At 48.3% G+C, this 23950-nt stretch overlaps 1 protein-coding gene and 1 pseudogene across 1 annotated transcript; both read right to left on the bottom strand.

Moving 5' to 3' along the window:
* Nucleotides 1–13657: 13657 nt before the first annotated feature.
* On the bottom strand, nt 13658–15450 carry LOC147991687 (uncharacterized). Its single transcript, XM_087539018.1, has 2 exons — nt 13910–15450; nt 13658–13837 (listed from the first exon to the last, which is right to left on the bottom strand). Exons 1-2 carry the CDS (start codon nt 14567–14569, stop codon nt 13658–13660), a joined length of 840 nt encoding a protein of 279 aa, XP_087395144.1. The 5' UTR covers nt 14570–15450.
* On the bottom strand, nt 14866–16068 carry LOC147991686 (protein FAR1-RELATED SEQUENCE 5-like; annotated as a pseudogene).
* Nucleotides 16069–23950: the final 7882 nt, after the last annotated feature.

Genomic DNA, 23950 nt, shown 5'->3' with positions numbered 1-23950 from the left:
ATCTATCTATCTATCAGATCTCACTCTCGTAAGTGACCGCGAAGGGCTTGACAACCCCTGATCGCATTGGTTGCGGGTAGCTATTGCTTTGTGCAGGTACGAGGGACTTGAGCGTGGGCTCCTACTGGATTGATACCTTGGTTCTCAAAAACTGAGGGAAATACTTACGCTACTCTGCTGCATCATCCCTTCCTCTTCGGGAAAAACCAACGCAAGCTCAAGACGTAGCAAGGAGCCAATATGAATATCTAGGTTCCGCTATTGGTTATTAACCGGAGACGTGTCTCGGTCATGTCTACATAGTTTTTCGAACCCGTAGGGTCCGCACGCTTAACGTTTGGTGACGATCGATATTGTGAGTTTATGTGATTTGATATACCGAAGGTAGTTCGGAGTCCTGGATGAGATTGGGGACATGACGAGGAGTCTCAAAATGGTCGAGATGTAAAGATCGATATATTGGACGACTATATTCGGACATCGGAAAGGTTCCGAGTGATTCGGGTATTTTTGGGGTACTGGGGAGTTACGGGAAAACGAGGAAGAGGTAATGGGCCTCATGGGCCAAGTGGTGGAAGAGAGGAGGCAAGGCGCGCGCCCCCCTAGCCCAAACCGAATTGGACTAGGGGGCCGGCCCCCCTTTCCTCCTTTTCCTCCCTCTCCTTCCTTCTCCTTCTCCTCCTTCCTTTCCTCCTCCTAGTAGGAGTAGGAAAGGGGAGTCCTACTTCTACTAGGAGGAGGACTCCTCCTGGCACGCCCTACAGGGGTCGGCCGGCCTCCCCCTTGCTCCTTTATATACGGGGGCAAGGGCACCCTAGTACACACAAGTTGATCATTGATGCCTTAGCCGTGCGCGGTGCCCCCCTCCACTATAATCCACCTTGATCATATCGTAGCGGTGCTTAGGCGAAGCCCTGTGTCAGTAGCAACATCATCACCGTCAACATGCCGTCGTGTTGACGGAACTCTCCCGTGAAGCTCTGCTGGATTGGAGTTCGTGGGACGTCATCGAGCTGAACGTGCGCTGAACTCGGAGGTGCCGTGCGTTCGGTATTTGGATCGGTCAGATCATGAAGACGTTCGGCTACATCAACCGCGTCCTCATAACGCTTCCGCTTACGGTCTACGAGGGTACGTGGATGATACTCTTCCCTCTCGTTGCTATGCATCACCATGACCTTGCGTGTGCGTAGGAAATTTTTGAAATTACTACGTTCCCCAACACTTACTGACCCGGATTTGGAGTTCTCCAGGGGAGTTTGCGGATCTGCCGCGCAGTGTTGCTGATGCTGCAGAATTCTTCCGAGCGGAAGAGAGGAGCTCAATGGAGAAGCTATTCTGGTTGCAATACCTTGCGCCAGAGCATCCGGTGCCCTTTAGCGATCAGCTGAAACAGCTGACCGAACTGCATAGGGTGTCCGAACTGGCCATGAAGGATTTGATAATCCGTCTATGGCCTACCGACACCATACCCAACAGCTATTTCGGGCTCATGAAGCGGCTGGTCAATGCCTGCCCTCGGCTTGATGCCATCAAGCGGTCAATCTGCATTGAAGGTGCGCGGATGGCCTTCGCCCGTGTCAAGGTGCAGTGGTCAAAGATGGACGCCGTCAAGCTGGCCACCGAGGGACCGCCCGTGGGCAAGGAGCACCGCACGCCTGAGCGGTATTTTGATGATGTCCTGAAGGGATCCGGCATTGTAGAGGGCCAGTGTTCGAAAGATGTATCTTTGAATGAAGTCATTCATGTTATCCCTTCTTGTATTGTGAAACAAAGTGTTATGTAATATAATGTTTGTTGTTTGAAAATTTTACCTCCTATGCGGCCGTTTTGTTTAATCTGAGAGTTGGCCAGTCGTCGGCTTCAGCCGCCACGTAGGTAGTACGGGGGTGTTCGGGATGAATCTAAACACTCTTGATCCAAGAGTTTGGTCCTTGAAGGAGGTGTTTAGCACAACGAACTAGGCAATCGGACTATGTGGCTTTATCACTCTCACTTAGCCATAGGAGTTTGACAATAGAAAAGTAGGCGCAACCCCTAGTTAGTATTTAATCTGGACTAGGGTGCTGTAGACACCTGATCGGGTAAAGGCCGATTCGTCACATAATGCGGAAAAATCGCAAAAGATTTGTAACCTCCGAATAGCTGACCAGCTCTCGCTGTATCATGACAGCCAGTTTTCGGCTTTCTGTACTGAGGTGTTTGCTCGGATAAACCAGAAACACAATCGCAGTAGTTCTCCATTTACTACCCTAGCCGATAGGACGGAACATAAGGTAGCAAGCACAAGAGCCGGGCAACCCAACTATTGACCAAAGACATGATTCGGAGCTGATGCATATAATGCTAAAATTCAGGATGCCGAACTATACTATAAGAAGTCCTCAGACTTTGTTGGCGTAGTATGGAGCATAATAAAGCCCCTGGCGAATTAAAGCGTACCAAAGTGTACGAGTGCAATTGATAAGAATAGCGAAATAAAATGAAGTAGTAAGCTAGTGCCACGTAGGTTGAGCCGCAAACCGTTTCCCTTATAATTTGAGTAATACGTCAAAGCATATTTGTACAAATAGTGTGATAAGAAACATGCCTATTTAACATGCCAAGACCAAGGGGGAGCTGCGTGCGGGTCCTGTAAACAGGTAGAATGATCGTCAAGAAGAACATCTAGAGATTCCCCCACACGCCTGTGCTGCTTGTCGCCTTGGTATATCCGTCCTTCAAAAGTACCGGTCATCAGGCCGTCGAGAGGGGCCTGTGGAGAAGAGACCAAAAAATGGTAAAAAAAAAGAAAAGGAAAAGTATGTGTGGGAGCCGTATGATGGACCACAATCAAGTTACGCCTCCGTCTAGGCCCATGGTATTTTGAGTGCGTAGTTATGTACACGCGGTACGTACACCGTCATTTGGTCAGGACTGGGATAGAGGCCGAATTGCTAGTCGAGCTCCTGATGGGCTGGACTGTCCTGCTGCGGAGTAGTACGGACTCGTTTGACAATGTCCGGGAGCTTGGCCACCGAATTAAGGTTCTGCTTGCTAAGGCCGCTCTGTACTTCTGCTGCTAGGGCCGCGGTGTGCTCCTTAGTACGGAGGGAGCGCTCCGTGCTTCCATTGACTGTTATGACACCGCGTGGTCCAGGCATCTTAAGTTTGAGGTAAGCATAGTGTGGCACCTCATTGAATCGAGCAAATGCAGTTCGTCCAAGCAGTGCGTGATAGCCACTACGAAAGGGGACGATGTCGAAGATCAATTCTTCGCTTAGGAAGTTGTCCGGGGATCCGAAGACAACTTCCAATGTGATTGAACCCGTGCAGCGGGCCTCTGCACCTGGTATTACTCCTTTAAAGGTAGTTTTTGTGGGCTTGATCCTTGATGGATCGATGCCCATTTTGCGGACTTTATCCTGATAGAGCAGGTTGAGGCTGCTGCCACCATCCATGAGGACTCGCGTGAGGTGGAATCCATCAATGATTGGGTCGAGGACCAATGCGGCTGAGCCGCCATGACGGATACTGGTCGGATGATCCCTGCGATCGAAGGTGATCGAACAGGATGACCATGGGTTGAATTTTGGGGCGACTGGCTCTATCGCTAGACGTCCCTGAGAGTACGTTTGCGCTCCCTCTTGGGGATATCGGTAACATATATCATGTTCACTGTTTTACCCTAGGGGGGAAACTTCTTCTGACCCCCCATGTTCGGTGGACAGGGCTCCTTGTCGTCATTCTCACTTTGCGCCCCCTTCTACTTGTCTTCGGCATTTAACTTGCTGACCTGTTTGAAGACCCAACAACTCCGGTGGGTATGATTGGCTGGTTTATCAGGGGTGCCGTGGATCTGACATGGACAATCGAGTATGCGGTCCAGGCTGGAAGAACCCAAATTGTTCCTTTTATATGGCTTCTTCTGCTAACTGAACTTGGAGCCACTGAATCCGGCGTTAACCATCGTGTCATCAGTATTGTCGCCATTGTTTCGACGCTTATGCATGTTGCGTCGGGGCTTGCCATTGCTATTCTTGGCTTCGGAGGTTCCAGGTTCACTTGCATTATGATTGCTACGGGCTAGACAACTATCTTCGCCCGCACAAAAGCGGGTCATAAGTGCCGTGAGGGCCGCCATGGACTTTGGCTTTTCTTGGCCGAGGTGTCGGGTGAGCCATTCGTCGCGGATGCTGTGCTTAAAGGCCGCTAGGGCTTCGGCATCCGGGCAGTCGACAATCTGGTTCTTTTTAGTTAAGAACCTTGTCCAGAATTTCCTGACTGACTCTCCGGGCTGTTGAACTATGTGACTTAAGTCGTCGGCATCCGGGGGTCAGATGTATGTGCCTTGGAAGTTATCGTGGAAGGCGTATTCCAAGTCCTCCCAGCTGCCAATGGAGTTTTCGGGCAGGCTGTTCAACCAGTGCCGAGCTGGTCCCTTGAGCTTTAGCGAGAAGTATTTGATGGCATGAAGATCATCATCGCGGGCCATATGAATATGGAGAAGAAAGTCCCCAATCCATACTGTGGGATCTGTTGTTCGATCATATGATTCGATATTTACGGGTTTAAACCCTTTTGGGAATTCATGCTCCATTACTTCATCAGTGAAGCAGAGGGGGTGTGTGGCGCCTCTATATCGGGCCAGGTCACGACGTAGTTCGGATGGCGTCCGTCTGCGACTTTCGGCCCGGGTGTGATTATGCTTTTCATGTTTGGATTGATGTTCTTCTTCGCACGTCGGGGCACGCACCCGCGATCCGTAGATCGACCTGGCCGGACCTACTTTATTCTTTAGGTCCTGCCGCAACTCATATGTGTATCCCCGAGCTGTTATGTCTCTACCTTTACAGCGAGGTAGTATGGGCTGGTGTTCGGCTTTAGTTGTCATTTTGTCCCGGCCACGAGGTGGTTGGTCAGCCGCATTACGCGCTGATGGTGCGGGCCCGAGGGCCTCGTCGTTAAATTGGGGTAGCAGTTTACACTTCGGGTAACTTTTGGTTGGGCGCATGAGGCCGTATTCGTTGGCTGCCAAGACATTACTCCATCTGTCATTGAGTAGCTCTTGATCAGCTTGAAGTTGCTGATGTTTCTTTTTCAGACTCCTTGCAGTGGCAATTAGCCGTTGCTTAAAGCGCTCCTGCTCGAGAGGTTCCTCAGGCACGATAAAGTCTTCGTCGCCGAGGCTGACCTCATACTCGGAGAGTGGAAGGTAATTACTGTCCTCCGAGTCTTCGTCTGCAGCCTGTTCATCAGGGCTAACTTGCCCATCCTCCCGATCGTCTTGTTCAGAGTTTTGCTCGACGGGGTTTTCTTGGTCTTCGGCGTCGTCCGGAGTATTGTTGTCTCTCGTGCCGGTATTGTTGTCTTTGCTGCGGCGTGATTTAGAGCGGCGCAGTCGGCGTTTTGGTTGTATCTCGGGAGGTTTATCCTCTACTGGATTTTTCTCATCATCGCCGTCACCCTCGGGTGTATCCACCATGTACACGTCATACGAAGAGGTGGCCGTCCAGCATACGGTAAATGGTGGGTTTTGGGCCTGTTCTTCACTGGCATCGTCGTCCATATCGTCGATGTCTTCGGAGCTGTAATCGAGCATGTCAGTTAAGTCCTCGACAGTGGCGATGAAGTGGGTGGTGGGTGGGACGTAAAATTCCCCGGTCTCAACCCCTAGTCTGGGCTGGGTGTAGTTCGAATGTTGCTCCTTCATAATGACGAGGGCTCGCATCAAGTCCAGAGCCTCACTTAAAGGTGAGGTTTGGCCAAGGAGAAGAGAATCTGTGGAGTATGGGGGAAGGGGATTCCTCGGCCGATCTCACACGATGCTGACTCCGAGAGTTTGGAGCCAGTGTCCGAGGAAGAGTCTGGCTTTGTGATGGTTTTCGGTGACACTGCTTCCTCCGGCTCTCCCATACTGGGCTTAGTAGCCACAAATAGTCCGACGGGTTTAGAAATCCTGTCTTCGGACCTGGCGACGCGCTCCGGCTCTAAGGCCAGAGTGGAGGTTGCGGTCGTGAATCCTTGGAAGATCAAGTCTCCTCGAATGTCAGCAACATGGTCCAAGTTTCCAATACTAATTCGGTGACCTGGGGCGTAGGTGTCGATCTGCTCTAGATGGCCAAGCGAGTTGGCCCGCGGTGCGAAGCCGCCGAACACAAAGATCTGACCAGGGAGGAAAGCATTCCCCAGGGCAGCATTGTTGTAGATGATTGATGGAGCCATCGAACCTTCTGGTGATGACGCAGCGGAACTCTCAATGAAAGCACCAATGTCGGTGTCAAAATCGGTGGATCTCAGGTAGGGGGTCCCGAACTGTGCGTCTAAGGTCGACAGTAACAGGAGGCAGGGGACACGATGTTTTACACAGGTTCGGGCCCTCTTGATGGAGGTAATACCCTATGTCCTACTTGATTGATATTGATGAGTATGAGTCTTACAAGACTTGATCTACCACGAGATCGTTGTGGCTAAACCCTAGAAGTCTACCCTGTATGATTGTGATTATGATTGCCTCTACGGACTAAACCCTCCGGTTTATATAGACACCGGAGGGGCCTAGGGTTGTACAGAGTCGGTTTACAAAGGAAGGAATCTACATATTAGAACGCCAAGCTTGCCATCCACGCAAAGGAGACTCCCATCCGGACACGGGAAGAAGTCTTTTGTCTTGTATCTTCATAGCCCATTAGTCCGGCCCATGTTACATAGTCCGGTCGTCCGAGGACCCCTTAATCTAGGACTCCCTAAGCGCCCCTCCCCCCAAGGGCAGCCCGAATTGGACTAGGGGAGGGGGCACCCCCCTTCCTTCCCCTCTCCCTCTCCTTCCCTCCTTCCCCCTCTTGGATTAGGAAAAGGGGGGCGATTCCTACTAGGTTTGGAGTCCTAGTAGGACTCCCCCCTAGCGCGCCTCCTCCCTGGCCGCCGGCCTCCTCCTCCTTCCTTTATATACGGGGTAGGGGCACCCCAAAACACAACAGACAATCTCTTAGCCGTGTGTGGTGCCCCCCTCTACAGTTCAACACCTCGGTCATATCGTCGTAGTGCTTAGGCGAAGCTCTGCGTCGGTAACTTCATCATCACCGTTGCCACGCCGTCGTGCTGACTGAACTCTCCCTCGTCCTCAACTTGATCAAGAGCTCGAGGGACGTCATCGTGCTGAACGTGTGCTAAACACGGAGGTGTCGTACATTCGGTACTTGGATCGGTTGGATCGTGCAGACGTTCGACTACATCAACCGCGTTACTAAACACTTCCGCTTTCAGTCTACGAGAGTACGCAGACACACTCTCCCCTCTCGTTGCTATGCATATCCTACATAGATCTCTGGTGATCGTAGGAATTTTTTGAAATACTGCGGTCCCCACCTCCGACCACCATGCCCGCAAGGAGAGCACAAGCACCACCCGCAGACACACCCCGGGCAAAGCCCGACCTCTCCTACCTGAAGCACGCACTTCGATCCACCCCGGGCCCAGATCTGGCCTGCCTGAGCACAAACCCTAGATCTGCACCTGCCCCCGTACACATCTAGGAGAAGGAGGTCGCCAACGCCTCCCCGCGCCGCCTGCACCGTGGCAACAGCCACGTCACTACACACCTACGAAGCGTGCCCCGCCTCTCTGCCCCAATCGAGACCCCGAACATCCCGGCAGAGCAGAGCCCCCCCCCCACCCCGACGCCATCTGCCCTGCCTGAGAACTGAGCCAAGGTGACCAGCCAGAGCCACCTAGGCCCGCGTTGCCAGCCGGCCAGGAGCCTAGGACAACCGTCGTAGCTAGGTGCGCTCCCCCCACGATGCCGGCCCCGGCCCGCGCCGTGAGCAGCCGCCGCCACGTGGATCTGGCCCGCCATCCCCATCACCGCAGCTTCCACTGCATGCCCTGCCACGAGCCGCGCCGCCCGAAGCCCGGCAGAAAGCACCGGAACCCACCACGACCCCATGCGCCACCGCACTACGACGCCCGGCGCCCGCGCCATGCCCGGGATGGAGGAGCCGCGCCGCGCCAGCTCCAGCCACCATGGGAATGCGAGGGCCCTGCCACTGCCGGCACCGGTCGGGCTTTGCCCGGCCCTGCCCCGAGGCGGTGGCGGGGGAGGCTAGAGAGGGAGGGGAGGTTTCTGTGCCTACCTCGTCTCGAGAAGGGACCTCCCGACCTCGTTTCAGCTCTCCATTTCCTAGGAGCTTACACTTTGTAGGGATTTCATTTAAATAAATCATGACTACAATAGAAAAACGATTAGCATGGATAAATCTAACATGCTAGATGAACCATCACGAACAACATCATCGCACATGCAACAATAGTTATAATAAAATATCAAATCAGATCAGGGGATACATAGTGATAAGCATCGCACATGCAACAGTATCCATAATAAAAGATTGGATCATGTCACGGGACACATACTGATTGGTTGCAGATGGAGTAGTGATGGTTGCCACGGAGGCAATGTTGTTCTCGACGAGTTGGCGAAGACCGGTTGAAGTAGCCTTTAGTGACAATGGCGTGCAACAACGCCTGATCTTGGTGGTAGACAGCCCACGACGAAGAATGCGAGTAGTCGCTTGAGGTGCTTCCTCAAAAACTAATCCGCCCTCTCCTGCAGTAGGATCACAAGGGCATGAGGTTTCGGAGACCTACTTTCCCGCTCGCCGATGCACCCTAGCGTTCATGATTGAGTAGACTACGATGATGATGCAAGTAGTGAGTGGAGCCAAAACTCTAACTCGATATATAGGAGACCATGCTATAACACCCCTGTAATAGCATGGGTCTCCTATAATTATGCCAAGACATCATGTTTTGTGTTATAATTATGCCAAGACATCATGATGTCTTGGCATAGCGATGATTTTCTCTAATTATGCCAAGACATCATGTTTTGTGAAGCTTAAAAACCAGTTGTCCCAAATTCAATTCATATTCCAATTCAAATTGCAAGTCAAAATATTATTTCTTCAAATAGTAAAACAAAAATGTTGATAATATTCCAAATAATCCCCACGTATTTTTCATGAAGAAACCAATCTCATTTGACTTCCCATTTTGCCCCTAGCAATTATTAAAGTGGACCGGTAGCAGTTCATATGCCCATTTAAATACTAAAATAAATTTAAACAATTCAAAATTTTCAAAATATCGCATTGTAATTGTGTGATTGATTGATTGATTCATTCATTCATTCAATATTGCTCTACACATTGTGTAGCCCATACGCGCTGCCATGATGTACCACAAAATAGAGGACGATCATTTAAGTACACACATTGTTGGATAAATCTGAAGGGGCAGTATGTGTGGGACAGGATGATCCATTCATGAAAAACTAGTTTAAAATCCGGTTAATCTCGTTGAATTTGAACTATTGTTGTACTAGACTTTATTTGCATGCTATGTATGGATGATTTGTGCTATTTTCTATTCATACTTTAATGAAATCCGTCATGTTTGCATGAATTCCGTCTGGTTATTTCAAACGGTGGTTGAAATATATGCTGGCAGCATGAATGACCGGTTCATGCACTTATGTCCGTGGACTGGTCCCATGTCCGCAGACGGATGCCGGAACAAATTTGCGGGTCAGTGTTGGAGATGCCCTAAGACACGCAATTTGCGGGCTCTAAAAATAAAGAATATGGTCATTGGCTCATTGCCTGCGACAAAGTACTCAAGCAGCAAATGGAGAGCGTCAGGAGGAGCACACGTTACTATGGTACTCTATTAGTACGTGGTATGATTCCCTAAACTTTTCTTTCCGAGGCATATAATCCCCTCAACTTGATGAAGTGTCGTACTGATTTCGGCAGTGGCCCAACAAGAACTTCACATTCGGCACCAGTGACGGTGGTTAGCGTCATGAATTAGCGGCGACCGAGCTCCGTAGTTTTAGCAGCCTCCCAGCTCAGTGTGATCTCACGAAGCGAGGCTCCAAATTTGTACGTAGCAGGTGACCTTCCCACGGTACTACCTTGTCCCGGCTTCCTGCAAAAATTGGCTACCGGACAGTGCCTGTTGACATCCTATCAACTAGTTCATCCAGGATAGTTATCAATGGATCTGCCGGAGAGAAAATCATGTTAAGGAGTGGTCTAAGGCAAGGGGACGCCCTCTCTCCCTACCTCTTCATCCTGGAAGCCGACGTTTTGCAACAGCTCTGCCAAAAGGAACACCATGCGGGAAACCTCAACCATCCTCTTGGGGGTGATGGCCCCTGCCCGCTCCTGCGATATGCTGACGACACGCTGATCTTAATGCAAGGAGATATCCAACAAGCACAGGTTATCAAACGGATTCTACAAGCTTTCAGTGATTTCACCGGACTTAAGATCAACTATCATAAAAGCACTATCATGCGAGTCTGCCTAGACGATCTGACTTGTCAGAGTATAGCAGATATTCTACAATGTCAGGTCTCGGCTTTCCCACGCATGTACTTGGGACTACCCCTCTCTCTCAACAAGATCACTCATGGACTGTTGTTGCCAGTAATTCATAAAGTAGACAAGCTTCTGTCTCGATGGCTCGCAACCTTTCTGTCTTGGGGGGGCCGCCTCACCTTGGTCAACGCAGTGTTGGCAGCGATCCCCAGTTACTTCATGAGCTGTTTTCTATGGCCACAGCAATCGCTAGACAAGGTCGAGCAAATCCTAAGGGGCTTCTTATGGCAAGGGAAAAACCAAGTCAGCGGAGGGCATTGCCTAGTCGCTTGGGATGTGGTCACTTTGTCAAAAGAACATGGAGGTTTGGGGGTGAGAGACATTGCAGCACACAACAGGGCCCTTGTTTGCAAGTTCATGGCAAGGATCTTGCAGCAACGCGACGTGCCGTGCTACAGCTGGTTTGCACACGCATATTATCACAAGGAAATCTCTTGGTCTCCACAAAACCGGGACACAGCCATCTGGAGAGGTTTCAGGTCCACCTTGCGTACGGTTATCGAGGCTACCAAATGCAAGGTTGGGGAGGGACAGGGCACTGCTTTCTGGCATGACCATTGGCTCGAACATGGTTGGCTCATGGCATGTTTCCTGGCTCTTTTCTCCTTCTCCACGTCCAAGTTTTGCACAGTGGCTTCCCAGTTTAGAGATGGACAATGGAGCATTCAGCTACATCCAAACCTCTCTTCCATAGTAACTCAGGAGCTTCACAACATGCTCGAGTTACTGCATAATATTCAGCCACATGAAGGTATGCCAGATGTGAGGGAGCCCCTTCTAAGACACAAGTCTGTCACCACCTCTTATTTCTACCAGCTGTTCACCTTTAGAGGAAAGACTTGTCCGACAGCCAAGTATATTTGGGACAAGATCATACCACACAGGCACTGTGTTTTCCTATGGATTGCCCTTCAAGACAGACACAACACTCGCGACAATATGCTTAAAAAGCATTGGGACAAAATCGTTGCACACAACGGGTGTGATCTATGCCCGGCCGCAGAGACAATGCACCACATCCTGTTACATTGCAAGCTGGCGTAGTCCCTCTGGTCCAAGCTAGGGATGCAAGACCTTGCCGCATCATCCATCGAAACAAGAGAGCTCCTGTGTTCGCAGCAGTCGCGGGCTCGACACGGCAATAAGTGGCACATTTTGTTCACAGCATGCGCAGTCGCCCTTTGGAGCGCCAGGACTGATCAGGTGTTTCATGGATCCTTTTGGAACGAGAGGAAACTATGCAGCAAGGTTACTGAGCTACTCAAACTATGGAGCCTGCGTGCTAAACCACACGATGGATATAATTTTTCTCCCTGGGCAAATGCACTTGATCCTACTTAGCCTTTTCTTCTTCCGCCTCTCCTTCCCAACCTTTCTGCTTTGTATCCTTTTCTAGGTTTGGTGATGACCTGCTGCACAAAGTGTGCGGCGTTAACATCACTTTCATGTAAATGACTCTGGTCATTCCGGTACCCTACCGGTTTTGAATGCATAAGGTAGAAAATGCTCTACCTTTTTATTCAAAAAAAGTGGCGAAAGCTGGAAGAAGAAACTGACACAGACACATGATGTGTGAACTGACTTTTTTGATAAGGAATACTAAGTAGAATGTGCGACGACTTGAGCGGGACACCATATGCACTCTGCAGCTGAAAAGGTGAAGGACTCACCTTGTGCATATCCTTATCACTACCAACTGAATGCAAATAAACCAAAGTGATTGCTAAATAATAAACCAAGATGTACATTAAGATTTGTTCTACTCCCTCTGTTCATTTTTATAAGATCTCGAAGGCATTTCAGACAATGTGCAAAACAACCTATTTTGAGTTGTCTGAAACGACTTACAAAAGTGAACGGAGGCAGTAATAGAAATATTGTATATTTGAGGGAATTTCCCGTGTTGATGTTTTTACAATTAAACCATGCATGGTTTTTTAATGATTCATTTGCACTGTATTTTGTAAGGGATTTTTGTCCTAATTTTTATTTTGACAACAACTAGAGAAACTTCTCCTTCTATTCATATCTACTATAAGAATATTTTGCTTCCACACCGTTTTCTGTTAATTATCTCGGCAATTTTTTCTACATAATTAATAGATGACGCAAATCTTTTGTCTTCGTTTTAAAAATAAGAATCGATGTAGACAAAATCATGTTGGATGTCAATTGGTGTGATACTGCCATCATGTGTTTTGACTATTGCTACACTTTTTGTAATCTCAATAGTAGTGCAATCTTTTTTTGAAACAGAGGCAAAAGACTAGCCTCATTCATTAATCAAGGAGAAGAGTTTTAGAGTATAAAATAATGGCTCCACAACATAGCCCGTCCGACAACAAATCCATTGAAACAACTCTCGTGACATGATGAGACTCAAGTGCCTAGCTCCAGCGGGGACCCAAAGTTTGGCTTCGTCTTGGATAAGATTGAAAATGTAGCATGCTAGAGTTGATTTCTTCCTGAAAACTCTAGCGTTTCTCTCGTTTCAAATGACTCAACCGACAAGCATGATAAGGGAAGCCATGGCCTTCCGGTGTGCCATCCACATGGCATTGGTTATCATAGCACGCAAGACGCAACCAAAACATGGACTGAGATCAGGTGACATTCCTCTGCACAGTCACGCTGTAACATGCGGCTACCCATCTGCCGTTCAAAAAAGATCCAACTGACAGCATCCTCTCAAGTAGAAAACTCTCTTACTTAGGAACAAGGCGACCATCTAGTCCAGTCCAACCGAAATAGAGTTCACTTTTTCAGTCTGTTTTCAGTCCAGTGCTGCTGCCATATATATAAGGTACAGAGTAGGATGAAACAACAACAGTTTTTTCAGCCAGTTAATGAATAGTAGTTGTTTTAGTACTGAGATAAGCATCAGTTTTTTAGTCAGTTTTAGTACTAGGATAAGCTGCAGTTTTTCAGTTAACAAACCACAACAGTTAGCAAACAGCAACAGTATTACTAATGAGATAAGCAGCAGTTTTTCAGTCAGTGAACAAATATCAACAAGTTTTACTAATGAGATAAACAGTATTCTTCAAATTTCTGATCCACTTATCATTGAAATTCAGAAGCAATTGTACAATTTCAGAAGCAAATGCTATTACTGAAACAATGATTGAAGTGGTGAAATTTTGCCATTTCACTTGTACAATTTGGCCACAAAATATGGTTAGCCCCAAAATACTATAGTTAACCATGTCGAAAATACTATCTAACAGACTAGCATGCTAGAACAGATAAACATCACCACAAGTTGGAGCCGTCAAGAGCTGGGTGAAGCTGATGATGCCACTGCTCTCTTGAGGATCCAGATTTGCCCCTTTGTTGTTTTCACGCTTCTTGACTTGTACTTGAGGCTCCACATCATATTTTTCCTTTTGTTGCACACCATCTTTTTTCTTTTGTTTCTGCCAATGAAAAGCATAGTAATTAGTTTAAAAAGGAACAAAACAACATATCATGTACCGTTTGCAACATACCTTTGCTCCCTTTTTTGTTGGTGTGGTAGCTTTAGTTGGTTTGCGCTTCCCCTTGAGAAACTTATCAAGCCAATTTTTCTTTCTCCTTAAGTTTGATGAGTGAACCTCTTTTTTCTTCAGCCGTGCAGAACTAAGCAACTCATCTATTTGCTGCACCCGTGGATCAACATTTTCTTTGTCTTTATATGGTTCACTCATAGCACTAGTGGCTGCATTGAGTAAATCATCGATGCGTGGAGCAACGGAATCAAGTGCACTTTTCAGTAGCCCACAACATTCCGGAGAGTTGGCTGCTTTATGTGCCATATTATGAAACTTGTGAGACAGCTCCTTGTATCTAAGTTGAGCTTCCAATTTTGGATTTTCTATCACGTTCCTTCCTTGCCTATCTTGTATACTTCCATTGCGTGCTTCTCTAGTCCATCTCTTTAAGACATAATGTGTTGGCAATGTCTTTATATTCATCAAATCAAGAACTTTTAGACCATGTCCACACAATATCCCTGTCCTATTAAACATTCCACAACTACATGAAACCGTTTGGGTCGAAGGATCACCTATCACTATGCGCTCCTCCTCAAATTGCAAATCACCATGCAAACTCCCAATAGCAACAACAAATTTGTTATTTCCATCCAATACTCTACAGCATGCAGCCATTGACCTTTCATACTCACCTTGAAAAGCTTCAAAAATAATGGGAGTGTACACTTTGCTTGTTGCGCCAACATAGGTGTGCACATCTTAATTCTTGGCAACTTCTTCCTCGCCTCAAATTCAGAGTCCAATTCCTTTCTCCTTTTTACTTCCACCGTCCTCTCAAAATGCATCAAGAATCGAACAATATGAAAATCTGATTTCAAATGATTCTTCAAGGCATTGTTGAAGCTCTCACTTAATTGTGTACTCCTCACTCCCAAACTAAAGACATCTCTCATATAACATTCAGCCCATTTTTATTTCACCTTGTAGATGCTATCCAACCAGGTTTGTTTATGCACTTTTAGCCTCATATTGTCAAACGCTTCTTCAAATGTTGTCTTGTCCTCATAGCCATACATACAAGCACTAAAATCTTTGAGAATATGGGACTCTTCTTCTTCATCCTCCACTTCATCTCTCTCTTCCCGTTCATCTTCCTCGTCACCCTTTACTGGAGATAAATGTTTGCAAGCATTTTGCATTATGTGAAAGGTGCACAATCCATGGTATGATTCCATGAAAACTTTCTCTATGGCTTTTCCCATTGCTACATCTTGATCTGTATAAATTTTCCTAGGCTGCCTTCCATTATGTGCAGCTAGAAATGTCTCAAATATCCATATAAATGAGCCACGTGTTTCATTAAACATCAATGCAGCACCAAAGATGGTTGTTTCTCTAAACTAGTTCAGACCAAGAAAAATACCAAATGGCCTATACTCTTTGTTTGTGCCAAATGTAGTGTCAAATGTGACAACATCGCCAAAGTGTGCATAGTCAAGTAGCATTTTAGCATCAACCCAGAATATGTTGGCTATATTCTCCTCACAATCCAACTGCAAAGCATATTGGAATGATGGATTCTCGGCTATTTTGTCACGGAAAAACTTCAACATACTTCCAGCCTGTCCATAAGCCAACTCCCTCTGTCGCTTGCTTCGCAAATGATTCATTTGGTCACGGCAAGTGTAACCAAGGTTAAGCGGGCCGCCAACTTGATGACAAGCAAACTCATGTGCGCCTTATGGCATAATTCCAGAATCATCAACGGTTTCTATCTCGAAAGCTTGCAGGTCTGAAATCTTCCGTTGTGATGCCAACCAGTGGTGGGTTTGTGGCAATTGAAGGTAGTGGTTGTGTTCCAATACAACATCAGTAACTTCATAATTTTCTATTGCTCGATCCAATGTAATAACCATCCGAACTTTACAATCAGTTCTTGTTTCAGCTCTAAAACGCTTTGGCTCACGATCGGTTTGACATTTCTTTCTAAGACCCTCATTGGAACACACAAATCTGCATGAAGTCACCTTTCCATCAAATTTGCTTTTGTTGGTGCATCTTTTCCTTACATCAAAGCCTATGTGACCCCCATATTCTACCCAAAACACCCAAGCCTCATTCGAATCTCTGAATTTCATACCAACTTCAGGTATCCTCTTGCCAATTTCTGCCATTACACAACACTTTCACAATTGCATAATACCCAAACTCTGCAAAAATTCAAAAAGACAAGCCAGGATGCAAAAATAAGGAAGCATAGAAACATCTCTAAATTGAAATGCATGCTGAGATCAGTACATAAACAAGATTAGGCTTCACGTGCACACTACTTCATAAACTGAACCTACTCATCATGGCATGACCACCATAAACATGCAGAGAATCATCAAATAAGCTACAGTTTCAGAGATGCAGGTCAAGGGTGTTGTTTAATATAAAGGATATGCCAAATCCATGAAAATATGCTGCAAATTTGCACTTTTATTTAGATAAAAAACAAGCATTCAAGTAGTACTTTAGAGCATTTGTAAAGCTGATTTGATGAGGGAGTAAGACCATCTTCAGAAAGTAAAGTTTCAGTAGATGTTTAGCCTGAAGGTGAAACAAGGGACTCACTACAGATTCATCTGGGGAGGTTCGCGTGGAATCTCGCGGTGCAGTGGCTCTCCTCCCTCCTCTGCAGCGACGGCTCAGCCCCTCGCCATTCTCCTCGGTGACGGCGGCGCCCCTCCCCTCCGCGGCCGCGGCGCTCCTTTTCACTCTCCTCGGCGACGGCCTTGGGCTGCCTTGCTTCCACCGTGGGGCGCAGCTTTCTTTCCTCTCCCCTGTTTGGTAGCTCGCCTTCCTCTCCTCCGCCACGGCGACGGTTGCCCTCCACCGTCTCGTCCGCCGCGCGGGAGAGCAGGACGTGTCCCGCCAAATCCCTAATTTTCCCCCGCCATAGCCCCGTCCATGCCCCAAGTCTATATAGCGGTGGGTTGTTTCTACTTGGGCTAACCACTAGCGTTGGATCTTTTTTGAACGGCAGATGAGTAGCCGCATGTTACAGCGTTACTGTGCAGAGGAAAAAATCGCAAAAGATTTGTAACCTCCGGATAGCTGACCAGCTCTCGCCGTATCATGACAGCCAGTTTTCGACTTTCTGTACTGAGGTGTTTGCTCGGATAAACCAGAAACACAATCGCAGTAGTTCTCCGTTTACTACCCTAGACGATAGGATGGAACGTAAGGTAGCAAGCACAGGAGCCGGGCAACCCAACTATTGACCAAAGACATGATTTGGAGCCGATGCATATAATGCTAAAATTTGGGGTGCCGAACTGTACTATAAGAAGTGTTCGGACTTTGTTGTCGTAGAATGGAGCATAATAAAGCCCCTGGCGAATTAAAGCGTACCAAAGTGTACGGATGCAATCGATAAGAATAGCAAAATAAAATGAAGTAGTAAGCTAGTGCCACGTAGGTTGGGCCGCAAACTGTTTCCCTTATAATTTGAATAATACGTCAAAGCGTATTTGTACAAATAGTGTGATAAGCAACAGGGCTATTTAACATGCCAAGACCAAGGGGGAGCTGCGTGCGGGTCCTGAAAATAGGTAGAATGATCGTCAAGAAGAACATCTAGAGATTCCCCCACACGCTTGTGCTGCTTGCCGCCTTGGTATATCCGTCCTTTGAAAGTATCGGTGATCAGGCCGTCGAGAGGGGCCTGTGGAGAAGAGACCAAAAAATGGTAAAAAAGAAAAGGAAAAGTATGTGTGGGAGCCGTATGATTAACCACAATCAAGTTACGCCTCCGTCTATGCCCATGGTATTTTGAGTGCGTAGTTATGTACGCGCGGTACGTACGCCGCCATTTGGTCGGGACTGAGACGGAGGCCGAATTGCTAGTCGAGCTCCTGATGGGCTGGGCTGTCCTGCTGCAGAGTAGTACAGACTCGTTTGACAGTGTCCGGGAGCTTGGCCGCCGAATTAAGGTTCTGCTTGATAAGGTCGCTCTGTACTTCTGCTGCTAGGGCCGCCGAATTAACAGCAGAAGTACAAAGCGACCTTATCAAGCATTTAACTTGCCGGCCATTCTCGCTTTGCGCCTCCTTCTCCTTGTCTTCGGCATTTAACTTGCCGGCCTGCCTGAAGACCCAACAACTCCGGTGGGTATGATTGGCTGGTTTATCAGGGGTGCCGTGGATCTGACATGGACGGTCGAGTATGTAGTCCTGGCTGGAAGAGCCCGAATTGTTCCTTTTATATGGCTTCTTCCGCTAACCGAACTTGGAGCCACTGAATCCGGCATTGACCGTCGTGTCATCAGTATTGTCGCCATTGTTTCGACGCTTATGCCTGTTGCGTGGGGGCTTGCCGTTGCTATTCTTGGCTTCGGAGGTGCCAGGTTCTCTTGCATTATGATTGCTACAGGCTAGCCAACTATCTTCGCTCGCACAAAAGCCGGTCATAAGTGCCGTGAGGGCCGCCATGGACTTTGGCTTTTCTTGTCCGAGGTGTCGGGCGAGCCATTCGTCGTGGATGCTGTGCTTAAAGGCCGCTAGGGCTTTGGCATCCGAGCAGTCGATGATCTGGTTCTTTTTAGTTAAGAACCTTGTCTAGAATTTCCTGGCTGACTCTCCGGGCTGTTAAAATATGTGACTTAAGTCGTCAGCATCCGGGGGTCGGATGTATGTGCCTTGGAAGTTGTCATGGAAGGCGTCTTCCAAGTCCTCCCAGCTGCCAATGGAGTTTTCGGGCAGGCTGTTCAACCAGTGTCGAGCTGGTCCCTTGAGTTTTAGCGGGAAGTATTTGATGGCATGAAGATCATCACCGTGGGCCATATGAATATGGAGAAGAAAGTCCTCAATCCATATTGTGGGATGTGTTGTTTGATCATATGATTCGATATTTACGGGTTTAAACCCTTCTGGGAATTCATGCTCCATTACTTCATCAGTGAAGCAGAGGGGGTGTATGGCGCCTCTATATCGGGCCAGGTCGCGATGTAGTTCGAATGGAGTCCGTCTGCGACTTTCGGCCCGTGCGTGATTATGCTTTTCATGTTTGGCTTGATGGCCATCGTCGCGCGTCGGGGCATGCCCCCGCGATCCGTAGATCGACCTGGCCGAACCTACTTTATTCTTCAGGTCCTGCCGCGGGTCATATGTGTATCCCCGAGCTGTTATATCTCTACCTTTACAGCAAGGTAGTATTGGCTGGTGTTCGGCTTTAGTTGTCGTTTTTTCCCGGCCACGAGGTGGTCGGTCAGCCGCATTACGCGCTGATGGCGCAGGCTCGAGGGCCTCGTCGTCAAATTGGGGTAGCAGTTTACACTTCGGGTAACTTTTGGTTGGGTGCATGAGGCCGTATTCCTCGGCTGCCAAGGCATTACTCCATCTGTCGTTGAGTAGATCTTGATCAGCTTGAAGTTGCTGTTGTTTCTTTTTCAGACTCCTTGCAGTGGCAATTAGCCGTTGCTTAAAGCGCTCCTGCTCGAGAGGTTCCTCAGGCACGATAAAGTCTTCGTCGCCGAGGCTCACCCCATACTCGGAGAGTGGAAGGTAATTACTGTCCTCCGAGTTTTCGTCTGCAGGCTGTTCATCAGGGCTAACTTGCCCATCCTCTCGATCTTCTTCTTTAGAGTTTTGCTCGACAGGGTTTTCTTGGTCTTCGGCGTCGTCCCGAGTATTGTTGTCTCTCGTGCCAGTATTGCTGTCTTTGCTGCGGCGTGATTTAGAGCGGCGCCGTCAGTGTTTTGGTTGTATCTCGGGAGGTTTATCCTCTACTGGATTTTTCTCATCATCGCCGTCACCCTCGGGTGTATCCACCATGTACACGTCATACGAAGAGGTGGCCGTCCAGCATACGGTAAATGGCGGGTTTTGGGCCTACTCTTCTCTGGCATCGTCGTCCATACCATTGATGTCTTCAGAGTTGTAATCAAGCATGTCAGTTAAGTCCTCGACAGTGGCAATGAAGTGGGTGGTGGGTGGGACGTAAATTCCCCCATTCTCAGCCCCTAGTCCGGGCTGGGCGTTGTTCGAATGTTGCTCCTTCGTAATGACGAGGGATCACATCAAGTACAGAGCCTCACTTAAAGGCGAGGTTTGGCCAGGGAGAAGAGAATCCGTGGAGTACGGGGGAAGGGGATTCCTCGGCCGAGCTCACACGATGCTGACTCCGAGAGTTCGGAGCCAGTGTCCGGGGAAGAGTCCGCCTTTGTGATGGTTGCCGGCGACACTGCTTCCTCCGGCTCTCCTTTACTGGGCTTAGTAGCCACAAATAGTCTAGCGGGTTTAGAAATCCCGTCTTCGGACCTGGTGACGCGCTCCGGCTCTAAGGCCAGAGCGGAGGTTGGGGTCGTGAATCCTTGGAAGATCAAGTCTCCTTGAATGTCAGCGACATAGTCCAAGTTTCCAATACTAATCTGGTGACCTGGGGCGTAGCTGTTGATCTGCTCTAGATGGCCAAGCGAGTTGGCCCGCAGTGCGAAGCCGCAAAACACAAAGATCTGACTGGGGAGGAAAACCTTCCAAAGGGCAGCATTGTTGTAGATGATTGATTGAGCCATCGAACCTTCTGGTGATGACGCAGCGGAACTCTCAATGAAAGCTCCAATGTCGGCATCAAAACCGGCGGATCTCGGGTAGGGGGTCCCGAACTGTGCGTCTAAGGTCGACGGTAACAGGAGGCAGGGGACATGATGTTTTACCCAGGTTCAGGCCCTCTTGATGGGGGTAATACCCTACGTCCTACTTGATTGATATTGATGAGTATGAGGCTTACAAGACTTGATCTACCACGAGATCGTTGTGGCTAAACCCTAGAAGTCTACCCTGTATGATTGTGATTATGATTGCCTCTACGGACTAAACCCTCCGATTTATATAGACACCGGAGGGGCCTAGGGTTATACAGAGTCAGTTTACAAAGGAAGGAATCTACATATCCGAACACTAAGCTTGCCATCCACGCAAAGGAGAGTCCCATACGGACATGGGAAGAAGTCTTCTGTCTTGTATCTTTGTAGCCCATTAGTCCGGCCCATGTTACATAGTATGGTCGTCCGAGGACCCCTTAATCTAGGACTCCCTCAGCGCCCCTCCCCCTTCCTTCCCCTCTCCCTCTCCTTCCCTCCTTCCCCCTCTTGGATTAGGAAAAGGGGGGCGATTCCTACTAGGTTTGGAGTCCTAGTAGGACTCCCCCTGGCGCGCCTCCTCCCTGGCCGCTAACCTCCTCCTCCTACCTTTATATACGGGGGCAGGGGGAACCCCAAAACACAACAGACAATCTTTTAGCTGTGTGCGGTGCCCCCCTCTACAGTTCAACACCTCGGTCATATCGTCGTAGTGCTTAGGCGAAGCTCTGTGTCGGTAACTTCATCATCACCGTTGCCACGCCGTCGTGCTGACGGAACTCTCCCTCGTCCTCAACTGGATCAAGAGCTCGAGGAACGTCATCATGCTGAACGTGTGCTGAACACGGAGGTGTCGTACGTTCGGTACTTGGATCGGTTGGATCGTGAAGACGTTCGACTACATCAACCGAGTTACTAAACGCTTCCGCTTTCGGTCTACGAGGGTGCATTTGTTGGGGAACATAGTAATTTCAAAAATTTCCTACGCACACGCCAGATCATGGTGATGCATAGCAACGAGAGGGGAGAGTGTGATCTACGTACCCTTGTAGACCGACAGCGGAAGCGTTAGCACAACGCGGTTGATGTAGTCGTATGTCTTCACGGCCCGACCGATCAAGCACCGAAACTACGGCACCTCCGAGTTTTAGCACACGTTCAGCTCGATGACGATCCCCGGACTCCGATCCAGCAAAGTGTCGGGGAAGAGTTCCGTCAGCATGACGGCATGGTCACGATCTTGATGTACTACCGTCGCAGGGCTTCGCCTAAGCACCGCTACAATATTATCGAGGATTATGGTGGAAGGGGGCACCGCACACGGCTAAGAATATGATCACGTGGATCAACTTGTGTGTCTAGGGGTGCCCCCTGCCCCCGTATATAAAGGATCAAGGGGAGGAGGCCGGCCGGCCCCTATGGTGCGCCAAGGAGGAGTCCTCCTCCTAGTAGGAGTAGGACTCCTACTAGGAGGGGGAAAGAAGTGGGGAGGGAGAAGGAAAGGGGGGCGCCGCCCCCCCTCTCCTAGTCCAATTCGGACCAGGGGGGAGGAGGCGCGCGACCCACCTTTCGCTGCCCCTCTCTCTCTCCACTAAGGCCCATATGGCCCATTACTCCTCCCGGGGGGTTCCGGTAACCCTCCGGCTCTCCGGTTTTCTCCGAAATCACCCGGAACACTTCCGGTGTCCGAATATAGCCGTCCAATATATCAATCCTTATGTCTCGACCATTTCGAGACTCCTTGTCATGTCCGTGATCACATCCGGGACTCCGAACTAACTTCGGTACATCAAAACTCATAAACTCATAATATAATTGTCATCGAAACCTTAAGCGTGCGGACCCTACGGGTTCGAAAACAATGTAGACATGACCGAGACACGTCTCCGGTCAATAACCAATAGCGGAACCTGGATGCTCATATTGGCTCCTACATATTCTACGAAGATCTTTATCAGTCAGACCGCATAACAACATACGTTGTTCCCTTTGTCATCGGTATGTTACTTGCCCGAGATTCGATCGTCGGTATCTCAATACCTAGTTCAATCTCGTTACCGGCAAGTCTCTTTACTCGTTCCGTAATACATCATCTCGCAACTAACTCATTAGTTGCAATGCTTGCAAAGCTTATGTGATGTGCATTACCGAGAGGGCCCAGAGATACCTCTCCGACAATCGGAGTGACAAATCCTAATCTCGAAATACGCCAACCCAACATGTACCTTTGAATACACCTGTAGAGCACCTTTATAATCACCCATTTACGTTGTGACGTTTGGTAGCACACAAAGTGTTCCTCCGGCGAACGGGAGTTGCATAATCTCATAGTCATAGGAACATGTATAAGTCATGAAGAAAGCAATAGCAACATACTAAACGATCGGGTGCTAAGCTAATGGAATGGGTCATGTCAATCAGATCATTCACCTAATGATGTGATCCCGTTAATCAAATAACAACTCTTTGTTCATGGTTAGGAAACATAACCATCTTTGATTAACGAGCTAGTCTAGTAGAGGCATACTAGTGACACTCTGTTTGTCTATGTATTCACACATGTATTATGTTTCCGGTTAATACAATTCTAGCATGAATAATAAACATTTATCATGATATAAGGAAATAAATAATAACTTTATTATTGCCTCTAGGGCATATTTCCTTCAGTCTCCCACTTGCACTAGAGTCAATAATCTAGATTACACAGTAATGATTCTAACACCCATGGAGCCTTGGTGCTGATCATGTTTTGCTCGTGGAAGAGGCTTAGTCAACGGGTCTGCAACATTCAGATCCGTATGTATCTTGAAAATCTCTATGTCTCCCACCTGGACTAGATCCCGGATGGAATTGAAGTGTCTCTTGATATGCTTGGTTCTCTTGTGAAATCTGGATTCCTTTGCTAAGGCAATTGCACCAGTATTGTCACAATAGATTTTCATTGGACCCGATGCACTAGGTATGACACCTAGATCGGATATGAACTCCTTCATCCAGACTCCTTCATTTGCTGCTTCCGAAGCAGCTATGTACTCCGCTTCACATGTAGATCCCGCCACAACGCTTTGTTTAGAACTGCACCAACTGACAGCTCCACCGTTTAATGTAAACACGTATCCGGTTTTCGATTTAGAATCGTCCGGATCAGTGTCAAAACTTGCATCAACGTAACCTTTTACGATGAGCTCTTTGTCACCTCCATATATGAGAAACATATCCTTAGTCCTTTTCAGGTATTTCAGGATGTTCTTGACCGCTGTCCAGTGACCCACTCCTAGATCACTTTGGTACCTCCCTGCTAGACTTATAGCAAGGCACACATCAGGTCTGGTACACAGCATTGCATACATGATAGAGCCTATGGCTGAAGCATAGGGAACATCTTTCATTTTCTCTCTATCTTCTGCAGTGGTCGGGCATTGAGTCTTACT

This window comes from Triticum urartu, chromosome 1A (genome assembly GCF_056163025.1).
Source record: "Triticum urartu cultivar PI428250 chromosome 1A, HENAU_Tu73, whole genome shotgun sequence".
Lineage (NCBI taxonomy): Eukaryota > Viridiplantae > Streptophyta > Magnoliopsida > Poales > Poaceae > Triticum > Triticum urartu.
The sequence above is the reverse complement of the archived record's forward strand: the minus strand, read 5'-3'. Positions and strand labels throughout refer to the sequence as shown.